The 15,820-nt window shown below is 57.8% G+C and overlaps 2 protein-coding genes across 2 annotated transcripts; one reads left to right on the forward strand and one right to left on the reverse strand.

Annotated features, from left to right (window-relative positions):
* Positions 1–344: 344 nt before the first annotated feature.
* Positions 345–3,107, reverse strand: QBC33DRAFT_106995 (H(+)-transporting V1 sector ATPase subunit A). The gene is made up of 7 exons (XM_060421887.1): positions 2,649–3,107; positions 2,514–2,556; positions 2,434–2,455; positions 2,323–2,371; positions 2,172–2,256; positions 549–2,113; positions 345–485 (listed from the first exon to the last, which is right to left on the reverse strand). The coding sequence occupies exons 1-7, from the start codon at positions 2,997–2,999 to the stop codon at positions 429–431; spliced, it is 2,172 nt and encodes a 723-aa protein (XP_060282291.1). The 5' UTR covers positions 3,000–3,107; the 3' UTR covers positions 345–428.
* Positions 3,108–3,935: 828 nt separating this feature from the next.
* On the forward strand, positions 3,936–14,534 carry QBC33DRAFT_578986 (transport protein Trs120 or TRAPPC9 TRAPP II complex subunit-domain-containing protein; the record flags this gene model as incomplete). Its single annotated transcript, XM_060431106.1, has 14 exons — positions 3,936–4,101; positions 4,160–5,552; positions 5,589–6,056; positions 6,087–6,447; positions 6,481–6,513; positions 6,553–8,319; positions 8,408–8,411; positions 8,860–10,439; positions 11,085–11,489; positions 12,233–12,324; positions 12,822–12,892; positions 12,950–13,068; positions 13,166–13,708; positions 14,277–14,534. 14 exons carry the CDS (start codon positions 3,936–3,938, stop codon positions 14,532–14,534), a joined length of 7,260 nt encoding a protein of 2,419 aa, XP_060282292.1.
* Positions 14,535–15,820: the final 1,286 nt, after the last annotated feature.

Consider the following 15,820-nt stretch of genomic DNA (forward strand, 5'->3'; position numbering starts at 1 on the left):
ATAATGATAACGAACAATCATAACGACGAATGAATAAGAGTATAGCTACTCCTGCAAAACAAATCTCACCGCTGCGATGTTTACGGTTCGTGATAAGTAGTCAAGATTGCCTGATCTAAAGGATGGATAAAACTGGCACGTAGATGAACTGTAACAGCGACCGATGGTAGAACTGTAGGAATACGTCCCCCTCCAAAACAGGACAACGGGGATTATGAACGAAGAAACGCGACGCTCGGGTCGCCCATTCCGAGATACCATGCAACTTTCTATGTGACGGCGTTTCCAGGTTTCTGACTTGTAGCTATATACATGGGGCGGAAAATCAAGCACCGGGGGGGATACTCGGTTTCGACTTATCTTACCGTTGGCGCCCGCTCTCCTTCCTGCACGACTTCCCCTCCCCCGCAGCAGTCTCGTGGGGTCGTCTACTCGTCCATGACGGACGCGAACTTGTCGAGCATAGACTGTTGTATCGATTCGTACTGGATGCCCAAGTTTATCAGTAAGGAGTACCTAATATTGCCGCGCGGGGCGCATCGACTCACCTTCTTGCAAATCTGGTCCTCCCCATCGCTCGGAACCTCAAACTTCAGGCTGCGGAGTTGGGCCTGCAACTCCTGCGTGGCGTCGCGGACCTTGGCCCAGCTCTGACCCTGGGCAACGGCCTTCTGCGCCTCATCGTGGAAACCCATCATGAGCTTCATCATCCACTCCGTCTTCCAGATGGGGCAGAACTGGTCGTAGTCGGAGTAGCCGTTCTGCTGCAAGAAGTCCTCCTTGAGCAGGGTGGCCAGGTCGAGGGTGATCTTGTCAGGGTCAGACAAAGCCGACTTGCCGACCAGCTGCACGACCTGGTCGAGCTCTTCGCTGTCGGACAGGAGCTGCCGGATGCGGTCGCGCAGCCGGGGGAAGTCCGGGTACTCTTTCTCGTACCACTTGTCGAGGATGGTCGTGTACTTGCTGTAGCTGACCGAAGTGTTGATGGAAGGAAAATGCTTGCGCTGCGCGAGCTTCTTGTCCAGACCCCAGAAAACTTGTACAATACCGAGGGTCGAGGACGTGACGGGATCGGAGAAATCACCACCAGGGGGAGACACGGCGCCGACAATGCTGACACTGCCCTCTCGCGCGGGCGAGCCGAGAGTCTCGACCTTGCCAGCGCGTTCGTAGAAGGATGCCAGCTTTGCGCCCAGGTAGGCGGGGAAACCCTGGTCCGCAGGCATTTCTCCCAGGCGGCCCGAGATTTCTCTCAGTGCTTCGGCCCATCGCGATGTCGAGTCAGCCATCATGGCAACGTTCATGCCCTGGTCGCGGAAGTACTCGGCGACAGTAATGCCGGTGTAGATGGAGGCTTCTCGGGCAGCGACAGGCATGTTGGATGTGTTGGCGATAAGAGTGGTGCGCTTCATGATGGGCTCCTTACGGCCCTCGACCTCGATCGACAGCTCGGGGAAATCTTTCAGGACCTCAGCCATCTCGTTGCCTCGCTCGCCGCATCCGACGTAGACGATGACATCGCTGTTTGAGAACTTGGAGACGGACTGGCTGATGACGGTCTTGCCACAGCCGAAAGCGCCCGGGATGGCAACGGTGCCGCCTTGGACGCAGGGGTAGAGAGCGTCGAGGACTCGCTGTCCGACCAGGAAAGGCATATTCGAAGACAGCTTCTCGGTCGTCGGACGGGGAACTCGGACGGGCCAGGTCTGCATCATGCCGTATTCCGTCTTCTTGCCGTCGAACTCGACCTCGAGGATCTTCTCGTCGACAGTATAGCTCCCCTTGGATGCAATCTTGGTGATCGTGCCCCGGGCCCGGGGCGGAAGCAGGATCTTGTGCACGTTGATGAATGAGTTCTCGTAGACAGTGCCCCAGACGTCGCCGCCGGCGATGTGGTCGCCGACTTTCAGGGTCGGCGTGAAATCCCATTTCTTCTCTCTGTCCAGCGCCGGCGCGGCAATACCTCGAGGGATGTAGATGCTCTTGGATATTTCCGCAATCGACTGAAGCGGCCGTTGGATACCATCGTAGATGTTGTTGAGAAGGCCGGGGCCGAGCTCGACGGAGAGGGGCTTGCCCGTTCGCACGACCGGGTCGCCGACCTTTACACCAGCTATGTGAGAGTTTTTTAGCAGCTGGCGGGGCTTCGACGAAGGGGGGCCAAGACATACCGGTCTCTTCGTACACCTGGATGGTTGCTTGATCGGCGTTGATTCGAATAACCTCGCCTACAAGGTTGTCATGGCCGACTCTCACCTTTCGAAAGAGTCAGTCACACAGAATGTCCGGAGATCCCCAAGATCAACTGCTTCGGTCCCATACCAACTCGTACATAGCCACGCCAATCATATCCTCGGCAACGACGACGGGGCTGGCAATCCGGTTAGCTGGGTGTTGAAGGAAGGATGGCGAGCTGGACAGCTTGGGACTGACCCGGAGATGGAGTAGATCTTGCCTGTGACGTTGTCAGTCAGCATCTTCACGGACGTCATGATAGCTCGGCAGGTACATACCAGTATGGACTCCATCTTTATCGCCATCTGCTGAAGACTTCTTCTGTACATGTTGAGAGCGCGATCCGATCAGCTCCTTGATCTTAAAGCGGGCGGGGCAGTAGGGGCTAAGAGGTTAGAGGCAGGGAAGCTTACGGGAGCCATGTTTTGGGAAGCTATCGGTCCGGGGGCGGGGTCTTCAGATTCGGGCGAAGATCCGGAAGAAGAAGGCGGAGGAGGAGGAGGAGGAGAAGATGGTAGAATGGAATTCAGCGATAGCGATGTTGAAGGGAGCTCTGGTGTAGCTGGCGAGGTTGGAAGTGGATAGGATGAAGCTACTACCTCCTGTTGGTTCGCTATTGGGACAGTCCGAGACCCGGATTGTGGAGCTGGCGTCGGCGAGGCTGCAGGTACAGTTGACTGACTCAACTGGCCATGGCTTGAACGCACGAGCAGATCAACCAACGAAGGTCTGCCCTTTAATCGCGGGCGAATTCCTACTTGCATACACTCGAATAGCTATCCGAAAGCCAGGAATGGTCGAGCGGCTTAAGATGACTTTTTAGGAACTGACACGATGGTTGTTGTTGTGATCCTTCGTTTCGAGGTTGCAGTGCGTCTGTACGGTTTACCGTAGCAGGTATCGGGTACCAAGGAAGTCTTGCTGTGGCTCGGCACCCGCGGGGAATAGGTGACTAACAGAACCGAAACCACTTAATGCCAACTGGATCCTACCAAGGTACCTTGGAGCCTTCATACTACCTAATCTATACCAGCGTGTGAATAAGGAAGAGCATCTCAGAGCTATATCCTTTTGCATAATGTTCCACAAGAGCGCCTATTCGTGCCTATTTCTACCTGTCTATCTGCTTATCTGCAGATATATGCTATGTGCTGACATCAGAGGCGCTTTTAAGTTGATCACTAAATACTGTGGTCGTCAATTAGCAACCTTGACACTTCCAAGACTTTGTAAGCTAACCTGTAAAAATTGTATTATAGGTATGTTCATGAGAAACAAGTCTAAAGCCCGGGCCCTGTAACAGAATCCCGAGTTATGCCCTCAACGTTAACGGATTTGCAAGGCTGAAATGCCAACTGCTCGCCCTCTATGTTGCGCCAATCACCACATGTTGACGCTCGGACCACAGGGCACAAGGCCCATCATGGCGATCTTGAGTCCAACCCTCCAATAATCCGTCAATAACACTTCATATGCGATTAATGAGCTCCGGCTGCTATTCCAGTCGTTGTCCCAGTTGTCTGCCAGCGATAATACCGTCTGGATTTTACTGCATCAGCACATGATCCTAATTTCTTTGCTTGAATTCCTTCGCAACATCTCCGGCCCCTTAAACTCCCGCCGCTGTAGGCATCGACATGTCCGGCATTGTGACCAGATCTGAGTGACGGGAGCCTTGGAGGAATGACTCGAGCGCTAGAATGAGTTTTGATCCTCTCTTGCCCATCGCCCCGGCGAGGATCAGGGCATTGGTTGTACCCATTGGACAGATTAAGAAGGACCGGTTTTCCACCTTCGTAGAGAGGTTGAATAGCGAGCATGTTGTCTATCTTCGCGACATCACGCCTGATAAGCGGCCAAACAGGAGCACGTCGCGCCTCCCCCGCAAGAATTTGACCTTGTTTAACTAACACGCCTGGTCTAGATATGTTCTCTCCTCTGGCATTCCCCAGCGGCGCAATGTTCTACGACCTTACGACACACGTGCCTCCACCGTCCCATCTTGCGCTCTCGCCGTTCGACTTATACAGGGAGCCTCTGGCGCTTATAGCTATTGCTGATGGAGCAGAGATTGAGAATACCATCTTCAGCAAGAGGCAGTCTGGAGGTGGCAGAACTGTGGCAGAACGAAACATTCGGAACCTGGACCAGGACCTTGAGGATCTGAGAGACACGTACCCCAAGATCCTGGTGCATCAGGTCTTGATATTCGACTATAATGCCTCGACCGAGAATCCGATAACGATACCCGATGGGCTTATCACGATCCCACCCGCCGAGCAACATATACGGACGACGATGAAGGCCGTCATGTGTGGTATTTCCTCGCTTCTCCTAGCAGAGATGACGGGTCTTGCCAAGTCTTTCGAGGCCATGACCTTCATAGACTCTCCAGGACAATCGTCGGCGATAAGTCACCTCAATGGGTCTGCCTGGAAAGACGACGGTTCGGCCACACTGGCAAGGAGGAACTCCCAATATGCGATGCCTACCAATGCAAGGTCGAGCTCCGCATCCGGAGTGGCTGACCGAAGTCATGTTCGAATGTCAATGCCTCCTGGCTCATTCAAGGCTTTGCCGCTTGGATCGAGCACCTCCGCTCCTGCACGACCTTCGACGCCGGTCAAGAGCGGCCTGTCCAACCCCCCGACGACTTTCGACGACATGTGGAACGAAAGCGACGCGGCAGGGACCAGGAGCCCAGATCAGGCAGCGCCGGCACGTCCCGGTACTGCTGAGGGGTTTCGAGCCCAAAGCCACGAAAAAGTGTCGGTGCAAGGGTTCGGATCAGGCGGACTGAACGATAGGTGGAGAAATAAGGGGAGATGCAGGGTGCAGATCGTGACCGGCTCGCTCTATCTCCAAGCAGGCCGCTGGAGCGATGCCATCAAGGAGCTTGTTGAAGGCGCGAGCCTTGCAAAGTCCATCAACGACCATTTATGGCACGGGAAGGCCCTGGAACTCACCCTCATCTGCCTCCTATTGTTGGGCTGGGCCGGCATTGAGTTCCAAGTCCCTGCCGTTCTCCTACCGCCTCAGGAAAAGGCATCCAGCACGAGCGCCTCAACTCGGGACACTGAGAGCAAGGACTCTGAACAACCCCGGTGGTTGCGAAACCTGCAGGTCACCATGCCCGACCTGGTCGACAGAATTATGGCTCTCTACTCGAGAATCTCTGCGGAGCACCTCCCCCCCCTACCTCTCTCCGAGGCTACAATTCGTTTCTGCAAGATGCTCTCCGCCCTGCATGTTGCCGAGGGCCAGCTCTGCCAAGAGTCCTTGGAGATTATGGTACGCGGGAGGGCGCCAGGGAAGATGTTGACCACGTCCCCGAGATTTACCATCACTCCCAGTCGAAGCCAGATAACTTCAACCCTCTTCCGTGCCTTCCCGGCCTCGGCCTCTGCCTCGGAGCTGTTAACAACGATTGACAGGATAGTAATTCTTGGAGGGATAGTGTCGGTGCTGGGCGTTTTAGGTTTCCACAGGAAGAAGGCCATGGTTGTGCGAGAGCTGGTTTCAGTCTTGATCGGCGGTCTAGTCGAAGCCCGGACACGGGGTGCCGCCGAAGTAGGCATTCATCCTGCTGCCGGGCTCGTCGCCTTGAACGGGCTAAATGGCCATGGCAATGGGTCGGGCGCACTCCAGCTCGCCGAAGACGACGTTGAGCAGGGAGTAGACGCGTTTCTGGGCATTCTGCTCAAGACCTACGGCGTTGTCGGCTTCGACCTCGGGCCGGTCACCGAAGACGAAGCCCTCCCTGCAGGAACAGGTTCTCCCAGGGACGCTGACTCTGCGACCATCGCGAGGATCCAAAAGCAGTCAGCAGCAAGATACTTTGGCATGCAAAGCGTGAAACTCAGCGTCCTCCGAGCCTGCATCAATTTTTCCGAAGCACTGCCCGATTTTGCGGGCGTGCTCAGGTTCTCAAGCGATCTCTTGCGAACCGCGGGGCGTGGCATTGCGCCCGGTCCGAGGCGTGAAGACGCGTCCCCTGCCATCACGAAGGACGAGCAGGTTCGTCTGATGACCAACATATCGAAGACATCGAGTCTGGCAAAACGCCTGGGGTTGGATCACCTCGCCGCCGAGTATTGGGACGAATTCCTCTTGAGAGGAGTGAAGCTCGAGCCGCTGGCAGCAACCCGAACACCGATCCCCCATGCCAAGGGCATCCTCCCAGAGGCCACTACGGCGAGAGCTTCTCAAGATGTCAACCCTTTCATCTACAACCCCTTCCTTAAGCAGCCGGACAAGGCTGCCGTCGACAGGATCGTCGTAGCCGGGGAGCCTGCAATCTTCAGACTCACACTTCAGAACACTTACGAGATTGAGGTGGAGATTGAGAAGATACGGCTTGACACGGAAGGCGTCGACTTCGTATCATCGACGGAGAGCACTATTATCGGGCCGTACCGGACACAAATACTCAAAATAGCTGGCACGGCAACGAGTGCTGGTCCTCTGAGCATCACCGGCGCGATAGTCCAGATCCGGGGCTGTCGGGAGAGGAGGTTCCCCATATTTCCTCAACCATGGGTTCCCCAGACTGAAGCGAAGATCAAGGCAATTGGCCTTGCGGCCTTTGATAGGCATCTCAGCTTGTCGGCCTCGGCACACCCACTCGAGCCGGAGCGTCTTGAGCTCAGCGTCATTTCCGAGCAGCCTGTTGTGGTTGTGAAGTCTTCTACCCTTCCACAATCGTCGGTCATGATCCTAGAAGGAGAGCGCCAGACCTTCTCTGTCACACTGCAGAATCTGTCCACTACGACGCCTGTCGATTTCCTCCTCTTCTCTTTCAAGGACTCGACCCTTGAGCCGCTCCAAGCAGCATTGAATAGCCGTGAAGCGACGTCAGCGGAGCTGTACGAATACGAACTCATCCTAGCCAGGAAACAGGCTTTACGCCTGCGGAACGGGGCGGATAAGAAGCGGTTCATCGCGCCTGGCCAGACTGCGACTTTTGAATTCGAAATCCTTGGGAAGCCCGGCTTGACGAATGGCCTCATACAAATCGACTACGCACATCTAGGTGTCCCGCACGATGAAGTTGGAGACAAGTTCTATACCCGGCAGGTCTCACTGGAGTTGACCGTCACCGTCAATGCTAGCATCGAGGTTTCCAGGATCGATGTTCTGCCGCTCCATGGGAGCATCCCCGAACCACTCTGGAGGCGGATGGGCCATGACGAGTACGGCCCTGAGATGACCGCTGACCAGTACTTCCTGCTGATGCTCGACCTGCGGAATGCGTGGCCGAGCGACATGAGCGTTCGACTCGAGGTTGAGGACGGCGCGATGGTTGAAGAGCATATCCTCCCTGGGAACACAAGTCGTGTGATTCTCCCTCTACGGAGGATCTACTTGGAAGATCCCCACGCCTTCATACCCGCGCTCAATCCCTCGAGACAGCGCCAATTTGTTGTCAGCACCAAAATCTCACCCGATGTTGAGCGGGCGAACCGAGAGGCATTCTGGTACAGGGAAAGGATCCTGGACTCCCTGAAGGGTACCTGGAAGTCCAACTCGGGAGCCACCAGGAGCGGGACCGTGGAGCTCCGCGGTATGCGTCTGACAACTCGCATGATCGACGCCATCAAGGTGGATGAGATCGGCATCGAGATTTCGGTGCACGACCCAGACGAAGACGAACATTCGGACGAGCAGAGGAAGAACGTCGTGTTCGTGGACGAGTTCGTCCAGCTCAACGTCCGTGTCACCAACCGAACGGAGCAGCCCATCTACCCGCTACTCCGGATCATGCCGGCCCTGTGCCACCGTCCCCTGAACGTCGCCCTGGACTTCACGCGCAAGTTTGGCTTCAACGGCACCCTGCAGCAGCCCCTCCAGCTCCTGCCGGGCAAGTCGAGCGTGGACGCGTCCATCGGCGTGACGGCGCTGTGCCGCGGCGAGTTCGAGGTCACGGCATCGGTGGAGGAGACGCAGCTGTGGAAGCCCGTCACCGAGGAGGAGAAGAAGAGGTCGTCGGCGAGGCCGAGATCGGATACCCAGACCATGATGGATGCGGCGCTCGGGGCGAAGGAACGCCGGATATGGCATTCGAGACAGCCGTTCCGCCTCGTTGTCAGAGATCGGGACTAGGTGGGCTGCGGATTTCGCCAGCTGCAGATTTCGTCTCAGACAGAAGAAGTTCCCTGGCCAATCGAGGCAGGCTTGTAGGCTACCTATACTATACCATGTACATGCCGAGTTAATCAACTGCCCTTTTAGCACTGCTGCTATTTCCCCATGCTGTGCTCCCACGAATGGCTCCCATTTATAACAGGCACAGAAAGCATTGATATTCAGCCTCGGTCGCCCGACGCCTTAGTCGACGCCATAGCCGATTCCAAGCGACATTCTTTTTTTATGTGGCCCTTAAGGTTCGACTTACACACGCCAGCCACATGCCATTTTGCCACCCTTCACCGACAAAAATTTCCCATCTGCTATCAAACGTCATACCGATTCTGATACATTTAGCACAGAAAGCCACTGATGTTTATTCCATTCGGAACAAGTCCTCAGGGCAGAGCCGGGATCCAGGCCTAGTCGGGGGGTGCTAACGGGATTTTTCAAACGATTCGATTCCGGAAACACCTGCCTGACCCACGCCCGGACGAGACACAACATACCCATCCATACCCGCTAACATGGCCACCACGCCCGGCGCCTCCGCCGCCCGGCCGCGGATCCTGTTCATCGACGCCCACGACTCCTTCTCCAACAACATCGTCGCCCTGCTGACCTCCCTCCTGGGCGCCGACGTCTCCGTCCTCCCTATCGGCTCCCCGCACCTGCCCCCGGCCGGCTCCCCGGACCTAGCCCGCCTCCTGCGCGCCGAGCTAGCCGGCTGCGCCGCCGTCGTGTGCGGGCCGGGGCCGGGCTCGCCCGACAACGACGCCGACGTGGGCCTCATGCGCCTCGTCTGGGATCTCCCCGACGCCGACGTCGTCCCCGCCCTGGGCGTCTGCCTCGGGTTCCAGAGCATGGTCGCGCACTACTGCTCCGGAGGCGGCGGCGTCCGGAGGCTGCGGAGGGGCCTGCACGGGATGGTGAGGGCGATTGAGCACGCGGGCGGCGGGGCGGCGGGGGCGGCGGAGGGAGGGGACATATTCCGCGGCGTCGGCCCGTTCAGGGCCACGCTGTACCACAGCCTCGGCGCCGACGTCGGCCAGGACGGCGTTGCGGCCGCGGACTGGGACGCCACGGCGGCGCGATGGCGGCCGTTGCCAGGGTGTCCGGACGTCGTGCCGCTTGCGTGGGTGGAGGAGGAGCGCGGCGGAGGAGCGGCGAGGGAGAGGATCCTCATGGCGGCTAGGCACGCGCGCCGGCCGTTCTGGGGTCTGCAGTATCACCCGGAATCGGTCTGCACCGAGGCCGAGGGGGACCGCGTCGTCGCGAACTGGTTCGCCGAGGCGATGAGGTGGAACCGGGCGCGCGGGAGGGTGCTGACGGCGGCGCCGGCGGAGGGGACGCTTGCGCGGAGCGCGACCAGGCCCAGCCTGCTGTCGCGGCTGCCGGCGCTGGGCGGTGCGGCGGAGGGGGGTTGGTGGAGGACTTTTGGTCTCGATCACGAGTTCCAGTCGGCGACGGTGCCTCTGCCTGGTCACGTACTGGTCCCGGACATTGTCGAGGCGCTCGGGGCGAAGGCGTCGGAGCAGATCGTCCTGGACTCGGCGAACGCCGACTTGCCTGCGCCGACTGATGCGGTGGCCGATGTGCGTGGCAGGTATAGCATCATTGCCCTGGACGTCGCGGACTCGCTGCGTATCGAGTATCACACTGGAGATGACCATGCCACGGCGAGCCTGCGGTCGATTGCGGACATCCCGGTTGGCATTGCGGAGAAGATTCCCCTGGACGGCTATGGGGGTATCTGGAACCTGCTCGCAGACTTCCAAGACAAACGACGCCTAGACATGACGGCTGACTTTGACACGCCATTCATGGGTGGGTTCATGGGCTACATCACCTACGAACAAGGCCTAGAAGGCATTGGGGTCAAGCTGCATGAGCCTCGGGGACATCACCGCCCAGATATCTGTCTCGCGTGGATCACAAGGAGCATCGTCATCGACCACAGGAACGGCCTGCTCCACGTACAGCAGCTGAAACCACGGGTTAAGAATGAGGATACCTGGCTTGAGAAGACGACTGCAAAGCTGCAGGATTCATACATCTGGCAGAGTCGCACGTGTCCCGTTCCGAATCCCCCCCTTGAGAAAAAGGCGGGCGGGGCGCCGGGCGTCCTCGTCGCATGCCTCGACCAGGAGAAACCCCGGTCTCTCTCCGCTGCTAGATCTTGCATAGTGACCCCGCCGGTCGTCGGATACGAGGACAAGGTCAGGGCCTGCCAGGAATTCATCGCGGCGGGAGATTCATACGAACTATGCCTCACCAGCCAGACCAAAATCACACGACCCAGGAGCGATTCCGTCACAAACGGGAGACGAGCCAACCCGCGACCCAAGCGTCGGCGTCGATCGTCCATCAAGGCGGCGGGCTCGTGGCAGCTATTCAAGACGCTGCGGGCGCGGCAGCCCGCGCCGTTTGCGTCGTACCTGCGCCTCGGGGGCGCCACGCTGGTGAGTGCTTCGCCGGAGAGGTTCCTGCTGTACGACGGCGACGGCCTCTGCTCAATGCGGCCGATGAAGGGCACGGTGCGGAAGTCGGACGCCGTCCGGACGCTCCGGCAGGCGGAGGAGATCCTGCACGTGCCCAAGGAGGAGGCGGAGAACCTCATGATCGTCGACCTGGTGCGCCACGACCTCCACGGTATCTGCGGCTCCGGAAACGTCTCGGTCCCGCACCTTATGAAGGTGGAGGAGTACCAGAGCGTCTTTCAGATGATCACCGTCGTCGAGGGCCGGCTGCCGGGGAGGAGGGATGGCGGCGGCGGCCAGGCGCCCGGGGCGCACACCGGCCTGGACGTGCTCGCGGCGAGTCTGCCGCCGGGAAGCATGACTGGGGCCCCGAAGAAGAGAAGCTGCGAGATACTGCAGCAGATCGAAGAGCGCCAGGAACGGAGCCTGTATTCGGGCGTCGTGGGTTACATGTGCGCCTCGGGCAGGGGAGATTGGAGCGTCACCATCAGGAGCATGTTCCGCTGGGATGACGAGAAGGGAGGACCCGAGCCCGCCGGAGAGCCGCTCGAGGTCTGGCGGATTGGGGCGGGTGGCGCGGTCACGATTCTGAGCACCCCTGAAGGCGAGAGGGAGGAAATGTTCACGAAACTTGCTGGGCCGCTCGGCGTTTTCACGGACTTGGTTTGATTTTACTTTTCTCCCCAGCATTTGCGGGATTTGGCGTAGTAGAGGTTCCGGATACTCAACGTACCTCGGAGTCTAGGATACGGCGTCTGGCTGCTAAGACTCAACGGAGCAATCTGGAAAGATAAAGAAAGAAACGCCACTCAGGCCTTTAGACCATAGATGGGATATCAACGCGCTCTTGAAATTTCATCGCATGCCCTTTCCCAATAACCAAAGCCTCGGCCCCATGCTCCGTCCGATTTATGTCACTAATGAAGTTGATACACTGTACAAGTGCCCGTTACTCTCTCGATTCCATATGACCATTCTCCGCCCCAACTGCCGATGCTTTCAGAAGTCCTGCTCCTCCTGGAAGAACATGGTGAAGCTGATGACGGTGCCGTAGATCAGCAGACCTCCGACTACGGACATCACCATCGCGCCGACCTGGATAATCTGCGAGTGTGCGAGAACGATAGGGAGGGCTAGAGAGACATTTGTCAGTTTGCACAGCCCCATACAGTTCTACAGCCGCGGCCGAAGCTCGTCAACCTACCAATTCCCATGATGACCAAGAATCCGGTACAGAAGCGCCCCAGGTCCAGCACGGCCGAGCCTGACGAGCTCTCGACAAAGTCGTCCGGGTTCGCGCAGAGGCTACATAGCCAATTCGGCACAGGAGCCAGCACGTAGGTGGCCACGACGAGGAGGGGGTAGTACGACTTCCACAGCGCACATGATAGGATGACGAGGAGGAAGCCGACGGCAAGAATGAAGGAGAGGGCGATGATGGTCTTGAGCCCTGCGTTCGGCATCTTGAACTCGGGGGGGGGGGGTTGGGTTGCTGGTGTGTCGGGGAAGGTAACGAGCTCCGCCACGCAACAGACGAACTGATGATTGTTGTAACTATCGAGATTTACCGGGGCTTCGATACAAGCGTGGGTTATTACAACAAAGGAGAAAGGGCGTTGGTCGGTCGGAGTGCCTCGAGATTGTGAGGCGCAATGTGCTGCTAAGTGGTGAGGTTCAGCGCCGCAAACCGAAGTCGTCACCCTCGGCGGGTCCTGGTATGGTCAAGGTCTGGTGGATACCTGGATTGCATGGGTCATTAGTGAGCTAGTCTATATACAGTCTAGTCTGTTTGCAGCTGCGCCAAACAAGCAAGGTACGTACCTTACCATTTTACGGTACCGGCGATTCTTTTCAGCGACAGAGGTACCTTATTATTAGTTACGAAGCTTGGAGCTGCCTACCAACCGCTGTGGGAGCAGCAGCACGTCAAACTCCAAGCCCCGTCCTTTCACTTCGTCCCCAGCTCTCAACCTGAATCAGTTATCCTCCTTGTGAACCCCCCGGCTTGCCATCATGTTCAGGAACAATTACGATAACGATTCCGTCACATTGTAAGCTTTCCTAACCCATACCCCGTGTTGTGCATCGCAGGCTCCATCATCTAACAGCTCTCAGCTCGCCGCAAGGACGGATATTCCAAGTCGAGTATGCGGCGGAAGCTGTGAAGCAAGGATCGGTGGTGGTTGGAATTGCCAGCAAGTCCCATGCCGTCATAGTTGCCATCAAGGTATTTACGCGCCAGACCCGCCACGTCGACGACGGCTTGCCCCGTCTACACCCAACCAAAACTAAGAAGAGACCGCGCAGCTAACGTCGTCCTCTAGCGTAATGCCGAAGAACTGTCGTCGTACCAAAAGAAGCTCTTCCAGATCGACGAACACGTCGGAATCGCCATCGCCGGCCTGACGTCCGATGCGCGGGTGCTCTCCAACTTCATGAAGCAGCAATGCCTGGGCCACCGGCTCACATACGGGCGCGACATGCCCCTGCGGAACCTCATCGACATGATCGGCGAGAAGGCGCAGATCAACACGCAGCACTACGGCAAGCGGCCGTACGGCGTAGGCCTACTCGTGGCGGGCGTCGACGAGCGCGGCCCCCACCTGTTCGAGTTTCAGCCCAGCGGTATGACTGAGGAGATGGTCGCCTTCGCCATTGGCGCGCGCAGCCAGATGGCGCGGACATATCTGGAGAAGAATATCGACAAGTTTGCCGACTGTGACAAGGAGGAGCTCATACGGCATGGCCTCAAGGCGCTGAAGGAGAGCTTGGTGCAGGACAGGGAGCTTACCATCGAGAACACCAGCGTCGGTGTCGTGGGCATTGTCGCAACGGACGGCGGCAAGAGGAAGGTCGAGCCGTTCAAGGTGTTTGACGGCCAGGACGTCAGCGCATGGATAGAGAGTGTCGCGGACGACAAGGAAGAAAACGAAGAAGGCACAGGGGAGACCATGGAGGTCGATGATTAAAGGGCACGCCCAGCCCGTAGCTCATGCGTGGCGTTGGAGAGGTCAAGAGAGCCGGCCAGCCAGCCACTGTACCATTAGACGGTCTTTGAAATTCCAAATCAAGGTTCTCGGCGCGCAGCCTGTTTGCCCTGCGTTTGGACCTTGGGATGATATGATCTATTGATATCGATTCTCCCTATCCCCTGAGTCTATCACCTAACCCCATGATGGTGCATGAACGCCCGGATGCTGCCGGCCGACCCCAGAACGCCCCCCCCCCCAATTCATTCCAGGCATGAACCGATTCTTGAATTCCGTCTACATATTCCCCCAAGCAAGCTTCAGCACAGACTGCGAGACTTTGTAGTCCCTCAATGCTGCCACCGCATCGACGGCATTCGACGCCTGGACCAGGATATCAGAGTTCCCTTCCCTTATGAAGCCCGCCTCGACGGTCCTCTTGATCCACTCGAAGACGCCGTCGTAGAGCCCGTTGACATTCAGGACGCAGATGCCCCTGTTGTGGATCCCCAGCTGGTTCCACGTGGCCGTCTCGAACAGCTCCTCGATGGTGCCGAAGCCGCCGCTGAGGGCGATGAAGCCGCTGCCGGGGCCGCCGGCCACCACCTCCCGCACCATCATCTGCTTCCGGGTGTGCATGTCCTTCACCACCGTCGTCTTGCCGAACACCTTCTCCTCCGGCACCGCCAGCAAGGCCTCCCCGTTTACGCTCTTCGACGTGTAGTTCGGGTCCCGCTCGTACCTCACCAGGGCCTCGGGGATGATGCCGTGGACCGATTCCGGGCCCGCGAGCGAGACGAGAGTCTTCGCGAGCTCGCCCATGAGACCGACTGTGCCGCCGCCATAGACTGGTTTTGGGAAAGAACGGAGGGGATGAGTAAGTGCTGGTGGTAGTCATGGTTACGGAATATGTTTGGGCTCACCTAGTGCGATGTTGTGCGCAGCCATGGCCCGGGCTAGTTCCCTTGCCGCCTCGATGTGGGCTGGGTCATTGCCCGGCGCTGAACCGCAGTATACGCAGATCTTGGTCCGTGGAGGCGGACCGGGGTTTATGCTGGAGGGAGTGGAGGTCCCCGAGGTTCCAACGGCGTCCATGGTGTCTACCCAATCCGTGTGCTTTTACGGCAGGCGATTCGAGAAGGGGAAGGCGGTAGGGGAAGGTAGGAACGGGTGGTGGAAGTCAATTCGTGGCCAGCTCACCCTCTAAATGTATATATTCACTTGGCTCAAATATGAAAAGGAGTACGGAATGTGACAAATGAATTTACGAATGTCGAAATGAAGGTCCTGACCAACCGCTCTTATACAGGGGAAAGTAATAAGTCGGAATTCTATGAGACCTGGAAACAGGAGTGGTTATATTTGGAGATGGAGGTGGCTAAGTCGGTGAATCAGGGACCTAGTGGCGCGTACCTTGTGACCACCACATCGCCGACGCAGGGCCAGGTGGAGCATCTCCACTGGGGCAGATCCACGAGTGGCTCCGAGCGCGGAAAGACGACGACTATTAGGAGGTCGACTTGGGGAGGTGCAATCACTGTAATGCATCGGATCACGGGAACGGCCTTGTGGGACACTCGGGTCCCCAGTGACGTCGTAAGTTCTTGTGCGACAGAAAATGCCCCTGGTTCGGGGTCGGAAAACACCTACTACACTAGTGAGTAGCCAAGTCGTTGTGGGTCCAACGTGGGGGCAAATCAGCTTGTGATTTGCCCCAATTTGCTTCTGGATTCTGCTGGGGAGAACCACGGTTCCGGAAATTCGGTCCCTCGCTTCTCCCGTCAAGGACCCGACCATCCATCGCATCCGATTTAACGACAGCCGTCAGCTGTGTTTCCCAGCATCCACCCTACCTCCTTGTCGAGGCCATCGGAAACCCCAAGACGCGCTCTGTTAAGATGCCTCAAGACAATGCCGTGGCCGCGGCCGGCAACAGGCCGGCCGAGCCAGAGGCGCAAGGCGTAAGAAACCCTCCTGCTTGCTCAACCATTAGATGTAGGGATGCTGATC

Source organism: Phialemonium atrogriseum (assembly GCF_030411735.1).
Source record: "Phialemonium atrogriseum strain 8032-3 unplaced genomic scaffold QBC33scaffold_16, whole genome shotgun sequence".
Taxonomy (NCBI): domain Eukaryota; kingdom Fungi; phylum Ascomycota; class Sordariomycetes; order Cephalothecales; family Cephalothecaceae; genus Phialemonium; species Phialemonium atrogriseum.

What these genes read in the sequence shown, in the direction of transcription:
- QBC33DRAFT_106995 (XM_060421887.1), bottom strand. Translation starts at nt 2,999, where the DNA reads ATGCAAGTAGGAATTCGCCCGCGATTAAAGGGCAGACCTTCGTTGGTT. An exon ending in AAGATCTACTCCATCTCCGG is followed by an intron (nt 2,372 to 2,433) that starts GTCAGTCCCAAG and finishes CCGGATTGCCAG; the next exon opens with CCCCGTCGTCGTTGCCGAGG. An exon ending in GCGTGGCTATGTACGAGTTG is followed by an intron (nt 2,257 to 2,322) that starts GTATGGGACCGA and finishes CTCTTTCGAAAG; the next exon opens with GTGAGAGTCGGCCATGACAA.